Source organism: Mus caroli, chromosome 14, assembly GCF_900094665.2.
Source record: "Mus caroli chromosome 14, CAROLI_EIJ_v1.1, whole genome shotgun sequence".
Classification (NCBI taxonomy): Eukaryota; Metazoa; Chordata; class Mammalia; order Rodentia; family Muridae; genus Mus; species Mus caroli.
Window position 1 is genome coordinate 60,752,875 of NC_034583.1, and position 11,446 is coordinate 60,764,320.

The 11,446-nt window shown below is 46.5% G+C and overlaps 1 protein-coding gene across 2 annotated transcripts in view; it reads left to right on the forward strand.

Annotated features, from left to right (window-relative positions):
- Window positions 1–11,446, forward strand: part of Loxl2 (lysyl oxidase like 2) — an 87,693-nt gene that overhangs the window by 43,594 nt on the left and 32,653 nt on the right. For both annotated transcript variants that reach the window (XM_029469067.1, XM_021181545.2), the window contains exon 4: window positions 9,471–9,682. In XM_029469067.1, coding sequence (XP_029324927.1) covers window positions 9,471–9,682 — 212 coding nt within the window. The remainder of the gene's footprint in view (window positions 1–9,470; window positions 9,683–11,446) is intronic.

Below are 11,446 nucleotides of genomic sequence, written 5' to 3' on the forward strand. Positions count from 1 at the left end.
TGATGCTTTGTTGCCATGGTGATGATTGCTATATACAATCAAAGGCCCAGCATAGGACTTGCTGAGTCTGTGGCCTCAGAACCCAGGCAAGACCAGAGAAGCTGCTGGGCCACAAGGGGTTGGTGGCTGGAGCAGGTGTCTCGCCAGCTTCCTGCCTGCAGTAGGGCTGGCCTACTCTCTAAAGAAACCTCTGTTACCTGCACACATTCTTCCAGGCTGGAAAAATGAAAGCATTTTCCAGCAGCGGTGCAGAGCTCCTGATTTATAGGAGGCCCAGCCAGACAGCCGGCTTGTTTCTCTAGTGGCGTCAGTATGAGTTCAGCTCTCTACACCGTCCCAACTGCATCCCCTTCACTCCCAGTTCAGTCCAGCGCAGAGCTGAGCAATGGAAACCACAGAGCAGGGCCTGGTAGTACAGGCCTGGGATCTCAGCTACTTGGCAGGCTGAGGTAGGAAGATTACAAGTTCAAAGTCTTTCTGGGCTACAGAGTGAGTCAAAAGCTGGCCTAGACAACTTAGTGACACCCTGATTCACAAGAAAAAGTAAAAAGAAGACTAAAGATGTAGGTCAGTGGTGAAGTATTTGCTCAGTGGGGGGTCTGATGTACTAGATTCAATCCCCTAGCACTGCAAAATGAGAAAGAAAGAAAATCACAGGCGGGGTGGTATATGGTGTAATTCTTAGTGAGCTAAAGTAGAAGGGTGGCGAGTTCAAGACCAGCCTGATCCATATAACAAGAGAGACCATGCCTCAAAGAAGATAGATAGATAGATAGATAGATAGATAGATAGATAGATGTCACAGAAGCAACTTTCCTCTTCCTCTTTGTTCTACTGTCCCAGTCAGAATGTTACTGGCAATTCTTTAACATCTTAATTTCCAATTCAATTGTAAGTATTGAATAATAATACTTTAGGCAGATTCTTCTAACAACATTCACAGACAGTACCCACCTCCCTAGTCTATCTTTGCCTGTGCTGAACATCAGATGTTGTGGGATACTTCAGCTCAGTGACTATAGGATCTTATAAGATCCTAGGAGAGGAAGGGAATAAAGAAGTGTGTGTGTGTGTGTGTGTGCACATAGAGGATAGATGACACCCTTAGATGCTGTTCCCCATCTACCCTGCTGTTTGGACATTCTCTCATCTTGGTCTTGCTGGTTAGGCTAGACCATCTAACCAGTTAGCCCCAGGGATCTACCTGTCTCTACTTCCTCAACATTGGGCTCACAGTATGTGCTTCAAACATGTGTTCTGAGGAATCAAACCTGGGTCCCTATGCTTTCCCAGGAAACACTTTGCTAACTGAGCCACCTCCCCAGCTCTTCTGTGTCCAGATCTTAGGATAAAAGAAGATGAAATGTTGAACAGCTCGGGTACAAGAGGTGCAGATGTTCTGTGTCTATTCACAGGTCCCACAAGAAGTACTTGTGCTATGGTAAGAGGCAAGGACTGCCTGTTTGTTAGACATTAAACAAAGACTAAAAAGAGTCTAATGATTTTCTTGGCTTTAGTACCCACCATATTTAGCTAAGTTGCTCTCTTGTTACATCTTTTTAAAAAAAAACAACATTGACTAATGCAAAAAAAAAAAAAAAAGTTTTTCTGTTTGTTTGCTACTGAGGTCCTCATACATGCTAAGCAAATGCTGTACCTCTAAACTACATGCCTGCTGTAGCCTCCTCCTCCTCCTCCTCCTCCTTTTTCCTTCTTTATTAAATTTTAAATTTTGAGACAGTGTCAATTGCTCAAGCTGGCTTTGGACTCTCTAAAGCCCAAACAAGCCTTGAACTTACAGCCACCCTGCCTCAGTCTCCTGGTTATTAGGATCACAGGTCTACACCACCAGACCTATAAAAAGATGATGCACAGTCACAATCCTATAGGAAGACAAAATCATATGGAATAATAGAAAGCAACACAAAGTAACCTGTAATTGGGAGGGGTGGGGCTGATGTAACAGTCATCTTGGAGGCTTACTGATGAATAAACTTGCCTTTTTCTAGTTCTTTCTGAACTCTTGGTGACTGGCTCAACTCGGCTTAAACTCCTCTTGAAGTTGACTGATTCAATCTGGCTCCTCTTAGCTTCTACTGAATTGCTGTGCTTGGCCTCAAACTAATTCTGGCAATTTGTTCTAATCTTCTGGCTCCTTCTTTTTGCAGGATATTTGATCACATTGTGAACCAGATTGTGAACTAGAAAAAGCTGTTTCTTGTTGTGGTGTGGCTCAGCCCTAGCATACACTTTGAATCCAAGAGCTTTTGTAAACAGGATTAAATAGAGTCAACCCTAGGTCATGAGGCTGAGTAAGCAACCATTTGACAGGGAGTGAGCAAAAGAAAACACAGGAAGTAGAAAGGAGGGTCATTGAGTTGATGGTTATTTAAGATAGTGTAGAAAAAGAGGAATTTTTCCCTTTGGGACATCCATAGAGTAGGAAGGTCAGCTGGGTGTTTTCTCTGCCTCAATGAGCAAGGAGGCCTTCACTTAAACATCTGGTTCCTAAGTCTTTATTGGTAAAATCAAACGTCTGGGATTTTGTTTTTTAAAAAACAGCACCTTTTTACTCTCTGGCTTCAATTGCCTCTGCTGACCTGCACTGAGCTACATGAGCTCATTAGTGAACTCCACTCCACACCGCACTGCTCTCACTTCATTAATTCCCAGATGACTCAACTCCCAACTCACTGACGAACTGAACTGAACTCTTTCACTCCCCCTATACTGCTCTTAAACAATTTTTCTCCTGAGAGTTGGACATATCCTGTCTCTTACTCATTCTGTCACATCTTTCTCTGATTCATCACCTTGTCTGCCCCTCAATTAGATGTCATTGTTAGGGATTAAAGGTGTACAAAATGATTCCAGCCAGAGGGATCAAAGGTGTGTGCTAAGGACAGCTCTGCATTCCAACCAACTCACAGCAAACCTAGATAGTCTTTGGATGTGATCAAAGCAGCCATGTTGCTGGATTAAAATTCCTCTATAGTAATTAATATGAGCCAAGGACTACAGCTCAAATGAGGGCATCAGAAAGCAGATACTGGAGGAATTTAAAAAAAAAAAAAAGAATCTAATCTAAATGGGTGAGAGAGATATTTGGGGAATGCTGAACAGATAGCTCAGCCAACAATTACTTGCCTCACAGGTAAGAGGACCTTGGCTTGATCATGAGCAATCACATAAAAAAGATAGACATGGAAGCCCATGTTTATAATTCTATGCTGTGGGACAGAAACAGAAGGATCCCTGGGTCTCACTGTCCAGCTGTTATAGCTGAATCAGCAAGTTTCAGGTTCAGTGAGAGAGTCTGTCAAAAAAAAAAAAAAAAGATGGAGTACAAGATACCAGACTTTGACCTCTGGCTTTTACACACCTGGCAGCAAACATGCACGAACTCATATATACACTCATGCAAATAAATATTCTTAAAAACTGAAGAGATATTTGGATCAGGATCAGTGTTTCATGGAGAATGTGGTAAAGCTTCTGTCTCTACTAGCTTTATGACAGCAAGCAGCTTGCATGTCCAGTTGACCTGTGTATCTCAGGGTCTTATGCAGGGCTTCGGACATAGTACCACTCTATAAACACATATGAAGGAATAAATGTATATATGGGTTAATCAAGCAATCAATGTTTTTTTGCTTTTTTATTTTTTTATTATTTTGTTTATTTACATCCCAAATGCTGCCCCTCCCATCCCTCCTTCCAGAGTTTTTCCCCTATCCCCCCTCCCCTTCGACTCTGAAAGGGTGCTCCCCATACCCACCTCCCCTGGGGCATTACGTCTCTACAGGATTAGTCACCTCCTCTCCCACTGAGGCCAGACAAGGCAGTCCTCTGCTATATATGCCAATCAATATTTTGGGGTTTTGTTTGTTTGTTTGTTTGTTTGTTTAACCTGATTGTTGGTTGGAGAGAATTGCAGGGAATGGCTAAAGCCAGTGCCCTGGAGAAATCCAGGAATGTCTGAATGATACACAGTGGTCATTGTGAATGAAAGTAGCAATGGACTGGATTGGAGACTGGCCATGGACTGTACTAGATCTCAGAAGACATGTAGTGGATTGAGGTGGTAGAATTTTTTATGATTATTGAAGGAATTTATTTAAATTAGAATAAAGTAGAAAATATTGCTTATTGGGTTGAAAAGAAGCAATGTTCATAATATTGAAAAACACTGGTTTCAGGAGCTCAATATTTTATTGGTCTGTTTCAGTTCAAAGCCAGTGAGGTGGTAGAATTTTAATGGCCTGTTTAAATATTCACAATTGTCCTGTGTCTTAGTTAGGGTTTTACTGCTGTGAACAGGTACCATGACCAAGGCAACTCTTATAAGGACATTTAAGTGGAGCTGGCTTATAGGTTCAGAGTTTTGGTCCATTATCATCAAGGAGGGAGGATCGCAGCATCCAGGCAGGCATGATGCAGTGGGAGATGAGAGTTCTAGATCTTCATCTGAAGGCTGCTAGGAGAAGATTGGTTTCCAGGAAGCTAGGATGAGGGTCTTAAATCCCACACCCATGCCCACAGTGACACACTTCTTCCAACAAGGCCACATATCCTAATAGTACCATTCCCTGGGCCAAGCACATACAAACCACCACATCCTACATGCTTGTTTGGGCCACAGATGTGTAGATAGGAAATCAGTGCAGAAGAAGAGGTGTTGCTAGGGCCAAATGGGCCATAGGGATGAAGAAGAGAGCAGAAGAAAAGGTGCAGGAAGTATAGTCTGCAAAGTTGGGCAGGAGGCACTCACTTGATGGCTCTGTCTGTATAAGGAAGAATTGTGGTCATCTGGGTTGGTTGTTATGAGATGTTGAGAAAGGGTTGGGAGAGACATGGGTCTGAATGTAACTGCCCACTTCAAAAAGAATAGTCAAATACAGTGTGCTGCAGGCCTTTCAAGCAAGATGCAGAAACGTGTTAGCAATGGAGGACAGACCAAGTGACCGAGCTATCCCAACCAATGGTACATCCCAGGAGGATGTTGGTATAATGACATTTCCTCCACTCTGTCTGTAGCCCTGAGTGAATTCCAATAAGAGGTTAAATTAAGGCTTCTTGAACAGAGGGAAGAGATAAGGTACCAAGCTAAGATCTGCCTGGTTTTGCAGAGAGGTCATTTGCTCACTACAGAGTTTCCAGTCCCTCTAAAAAGGAGTTGGTTGCAAGCTGTGTGCTTCTTGCTTTGCCTCTCCTTGCCTCATACCCTAAGGCAGCTAACCTTTCCAAATGGGTGACTCCTCATGGGCAGAGACCCCAGATTACCAAATTCCATGGCTTACGGGTCACCAGTAGATGCTGTGCCTGTTAAAAGGTTCAAGGCATAAGCCTGATGTCCATTTCCTGCTCATTCAGTCTACCCTCTTCCCACCAGTCCAGCAGCTACAGCATGGCAGGCTCCTGACCTCACTGTATCTTGGTTTCTTTTGCTGAGAATGTATGTTAGTCACTCCCAGGGCCTGCCTGAGAAGTAGGGATTAGTTCTGTGGGGAACAAGGGGAAAGGGTTCTACAAGACCCTGGAAGGAAAGCTTATTGGAGCTCTGGACACTTTGTTTTGGGCAAGAGGACCAGCATTTAGGTAAATATTAGTTAGAATTCAAGACATTCCAGGTCTTTAATCTACAAATTGGATCATTGGGATGGTCCAGTGATAAAGGCGCTTTCCTCAAAGCCTGATGACCCGAGTTTAATCCATAGGGCTATCCTCTATCCTCTACACATGCTGTGGCATGTGCACCCACATACACGTTCTCAACACATACACAAACAGACAAATAACTGTAACAAGACGTTAACATATCTACGGGGGTGGAGGAGAAGGAACTACCCATTTTGATATTTCAAGCAAACATCTTTGGGAGCTGAAGTTCTGGGAAAAAGAAAATCCTTGTGGTTCTGGAGGGATTCCACAGCCGTGAGGTAGGAGGGAGGAGGCGCGTGCAGGCATCTGCCTTCTAACCCTGAGGTTTCCCAGGACCTGAGGCAGCTGCAGAGCTCACATGAGCCCTGAGTACGTGCCACCGAAGCTTGCCTACCACTTCCTTGGCTCAAGGACAAGAGACACTCACTCATCCCTCACATCCACCATCCTCTGACTCATAGTCCTTCTGGGGACAGCCTTGAACTTCTAATATACACAGTGCCAGGCAGCCCTGAGGGGACCACCCAGAAGTCAGAGCAGCAGGCTAACCAGTATCAGAGTCACTACACTATTGGGCAAGAAAGGCGTGTAGAACAGATAGTGCTCAGAGACCAGTTGTCACTAACCCTGTAAGCTGGAATAGAGGCAGCTCCGTTTTTATTTTTACCCGCTTATTAATAAGATCATAAAGTTGAACAAGTTGCCTAACCTCACCAAATTTTCTCATGTTCTTACCTGTAATCAGGGACGTGCCGTTTGCTATCCTGTAGGTTTTGTGGGAGTTGTAGAAGGGAAGAGATGTAAGGTTCTGTTCACAGAGCCTCAAATGCGGTCGACTGATACTTGATTTGCAATGGCCTTTGCCATTAAAGAAGAAACAGGGCACAGAGAGGGCCACAGAGGAGTCTGGTAAGGCCCGTGGACATCAGACTGTATTCTGTTGAGTGACTACATGAACGAGTGGACAGCATGGATGGTTCTGGTTTTAATTACTTCTATTGCTTTGACAAAACATCACACCAAGGCAACTTACAAAGGAAAGTGTTTCACTAGGCTTATGGTTTTAGGGAGTTATTGTTCATGACGACAGAGCAAAGGTACGGCAGCAGGACAAGCTGGGAGCTCACATCTTGATCAACAGATAGGAGACCAGAGGGAGGCACAATGGGAATGGCAGGAGTCTTTTGAAACCTCAAGCCTGACCTAAGTGACACACCTCCTCCAAGGAGGCCACACCTCCTAGTCCTTCCCATATGGTTCCACCAACTGAGGACCAAGTAGTGAAACGTGAGCCATTCCTATTCAAACCACCGTAGTACCTGCCAGAGGGACTTGATTCCACAGGTAAAGATAGATGCTCTACCTCAGAAAAATGAGTGTGAAGCCCATTCTGACTGCTTGCTTTCTTTACTGTTGCAGGGATTGAATCTGTTTCTCTCTTCTCCTTCCCTCAGGTACATATTCTGTACATACAAAGACAGATACAGACCATCATAAACCACCATACACATATATGAACAAAGACTCACATGACATGCAGCCTTGTACCATATACATACAAATGTACACAAATTCACAGGCATAGTACTAGCTCCCAGATACACAAAGACAGATTTAAATTTGTGGATACTTAGACACCAGGAAGATATATGTACCTTACATGCATACACATGTACCATTATGCACGCACACATATGTGCATCACACAGACACACATGTATGGGTTGAGCTGGGAGAGGAATGAAGACAATGACAGCTAAGGCTTACCCTGGGGCTCACTATCTTTGCTGTGAAGCCCACAGGTTGGCTAATGGGTTGTATCCTGTCCTAAATCAAGGCAAGAAAGGAGATCAATGTTCCAACAAGCATGACTGTTCGTGGCCTCAGGCCCTGTGCAGATTCCGTGTCAGGGTGGCTGCTGGGCTTCCCAGCCAGCTATTCCCTCTATAGTTCCATGGTATAGGGCTCATACCTCCCATCCATAAGGTTCTACAACTGCTGACGGCCAAGGAAAGATCTGTGAATGGAATCTGTCGGCTGTGCTAGCCGTGGATGACAGGGACAACCATAACTCTCCTTCTGGGCATGAGGCATCCACACTGGGTGCCAGGAGCCTCCTGCTGTGGGAAGAGGCAGGGAGGGGTTGGATTAGCCCTCAGGCCACTTCTTGGCTCATCACTGCCCATGTGTCTAGGTTGCACGAGTCCTGTGGGCTGATGAGAGCTGTAAAGGATCCAGTCAGGGGAAAACATAATCCTACCCCAGCAGCTTTCCTTCCGCTTGGTGTGGAGGGAGCTGGGGCCAAATGCCATCCCTCTCGGCTGGCTGCATACTTTCCACTGTTGTGCAGAACCTGTGGAGTGAGGCCTGGCTCTGGACTCTGAAGCCTGTGGTGGGAGACATTAATCCCTGGGCACCCAAATAATGGCTCTGTTCAATCTCTGACTCATTTGCATTCTGGCTGGACAGGGCACTTGGGTCACTGGAGTCTTCCTTTCAGCTTGACCCTTGCCAGCCCCACCTCTCCCTCCCTGACCCTGCTCAGGGTGTGCCTGAGGTGTGGCTTGGGGTGGTCCGAGGAAGCAATTAGAATTACTAGCTTTTGCATCTGTAAATTGTGGACAGTGGCAATAAACCACATTAGCCTACTTAAGGGTTAGATAAGAGGCTGCCCGGGAAGTGTTTGACATAAACGTGCTAAGCATGTTAACAGCTGTTGATATCATATGCTGGTCCATTGTACCAGGGCGAATTGGAGCTGGGGACATCGAGCAGGGAGGGAGGCGTAGCTGGAATCAGCCTGGAAAGATTGTGGACATTGATAACTTAGACAGCTGCGTGTTATAGAAAAAAAAAGGGGGGGTCTGGTTGAGGAGCAAGTAGAGATAAGTGCTTTAGACAGGACTCTCTGGCTAGTCCCATGGCAGACAGAGGCAGGGACTCTTGCAAGGTATGCTGATGGCTCCAGGAGGACAAGGGTAGAGAACTGGAAGTGAGACATTCTGGATTTGAACATTGGTGTGCTATGCCTTGGAGAAGCATGAAAAGTGTCAGGGTAACTATGAGGGCCCTTCCCCGGTCACTTCTCTCCCCGTTGCCTCTGAAGGCTTCACTTCTCACACAAGGCCATTGCAGCTGGGTGTCCTGGAGCAGAGGATACCCCGGAGTGGGTACTTCCCCCCACCCTCTCCTCTAGTCTTCTGCTTCCTTCAGAAGCGTCCTGCCAACGAGTCCCTCCCAACCCAGACCCAAACTGCTACCCTCACTGACCCAGAAAGATTAGAAGGCAGCTTTCTAAGGGACTCAAGACATGCAGAATCTTGCCTTGCCACAGCCAAATAATCATCCCCCGCTCTATTTAGCTCACAGCTCCCCAGGTTCGAGGCTCCCCTACACACGACATGCTCAACACTGGGGGGCTTTGCTTCTTTCTCCGTAAGCCCCAAACCCTCATTTTGAGATTATGAAAAGACGAAGAAGACTTGCTCCCTTATGTGTATACATTTAAAGCCCATACAGGAAGAATCTATTACCTGTGGCTTCCCACATTTTTTAGAGGAAAATGGGGAGCTTGTGGGTGGGGAGAGGGATCAAGACATCTTAGAGAACTCCAAGTCATCAAGTGTGGTGCCTGCTACCACACTACCTCCCAATGTATAACAACTGGTAGTGCTATGTGCCCACTGGGAGAACGTGGGCCCCTCTGTAGAACCTGGAGAAAGGTGGGCCAGCAGAAATCAGTCTGTGGTTCCTGAGGAAGGAATTACTCTTGTCATAGCCCCTGACCTTCCACATCTCCTTCTTCACAGAGCCTAAATATACAGGTGGAAGACATCCGGATTCGGCCCATCCTTTCTGCCTTTCGCCATCGCAAGCCTGTGACAGAGGGCTACGTGGAGGTGAAGGAGGGCAAGGCTTGGAAGCAGATCTGCAACAAACACTGGACAGCCAAGAATTCCCACGTGGTCTGTGGCATGTTCGGCTTCCCTGCAGAGAAGACCTACAACCCCAAAGCCTATAAGTAAGAGGGGAGGACCAGTTGGGGCGGGGCTTCCTATTCTTGTGGTGTCAGTACAGTCCTAGTGAGGGCCCATTTCACTGCCTGCTTAGCCTTGCTTCTAAGTAACTCACACTCCTGAGGGGAGTAATAGAGATGATGGAACTAATGCTGCTCATAGGAAGGCTTACCCATAAGGCACCAAGTGCTCCAGCCCAGGAAAATCCCGCCGTCAGTTCCAGCAGCCACTGGGGAATGTATAGACTGTGTAAGCGCAATGCATAGGTTGTCCAAGGAGAGTTTTAGCTAAAGTTCATCTCACGTGGACCCAAAAGACTCCTATCCCTTTCTTGGGTAATTTTTTCCCCAGGTTTAGAAAATATAGCTGGAACAGACACACTGAGCCCCTGGCAGGCTCTCACAAAATCTAGCTTTCCCTTGGCTGGGGAGAAGCCACTGGGACTCTCTATGCTTCAACAGTAACTCAAACCCATTAACTGCTGTAGCTCTGCTGGCTTCCAGATTGGCAGAAGGCTGTCCCTAACCTCAGTCATCCAGGCCTGGGGGCGGCCAGTGCTTCCCTTCCCCTCACTTCATCTCTTGATTCTCTTGGGCCAGCTCAGCCAATGCAGGAGTGACTAAGATGGAGATGGGGGGTGGGGTGGTGCTCAGGCAGCTGAATGCCTGTGGAGGGTCGTGGTGGGCGGCACATTCCTGAGAGCTGATGTAAGACAGAACCAGGGCTGTCTGGGGGAAGACTGGACAGGTCTGAGGCAGCCCTATATGCCGGGTGAGAGAGGGTGGTGCTCGCCAACAGCTGGAAACAGACGGGCTTTCCTAAGCCAGTGGTGGGTTCAGTGTGCTCTGACCTGGAACAGCTAATGCTCCCCTGAGCATATTCTCTGGCACATGTGTGGAAGGGAGGTGAAGTTTCTCAGTGCTAGGGGCCTCACAGGAAGTGGGGAGGGGGAACTGCTCTGGAATTAATAACAGCCCCCTTGTGGGCATCTCTACTGTATGATGTCATCGTGGTGAACACACATCCTGAACTATCAGATATACTGTGTATTTTAGATATTTGAGCGCTTGTACCCACGGCTGTGCTAGAATTGTTCCAAGACACACATTTTGGTAAAAGAGAGACAATAATGACATCTAAAGAATTTGTTCTTTCTCTGTGTTCACGTACCATTCACCCCAAGACAAGGCAGATGTTTCTATGGAGGCTGGACCGGCAGGGACAGACCTCACATCTGTCCCTTCCAGGGTCTCCTTGTCACATAGCCGCCTCTGTCAGGGTAGCAACAGTCAGCTTCCTCGAGCATCTCTCTGAGTCCTGCCCAGGGGCAAGTACACAGGCTCTAAAAAGCTGGACAGCCTCAGAGGACCAGTGTCCTCCAGCATACCTCTTTAAACCCCACGATTATTCATAGCCTAGCGTTCCATCAGAGAGTCCTCATCTCCTCAGCAAGGAAAGATTCTTCCTCTCTCTTTTGTAATTTATTTATTTTTGTTTTATTTGCATTGCTGTTTTGCCTGCATGTATGTGGTGTGAGGGTATCAGATTCCCCTGGAGCTGGAGTTACAGACAGATGTGAGCTGCCATGTGGGTGCTGGGAATTGAACTCGGGTCCTCTGGGAGAGCTGTCAGTGCTCCTAACTGCTGAGCTGATGGACCCTACCTCTTACCTCCTTCTTTTTCTCCTTTAACCATTTTATTAGTTTCTTTCCTTTAACATTCTCTCTCTCTCTCTCTCTCTCTCTCTCTCTCTCTGTGTGTGTGTGTGT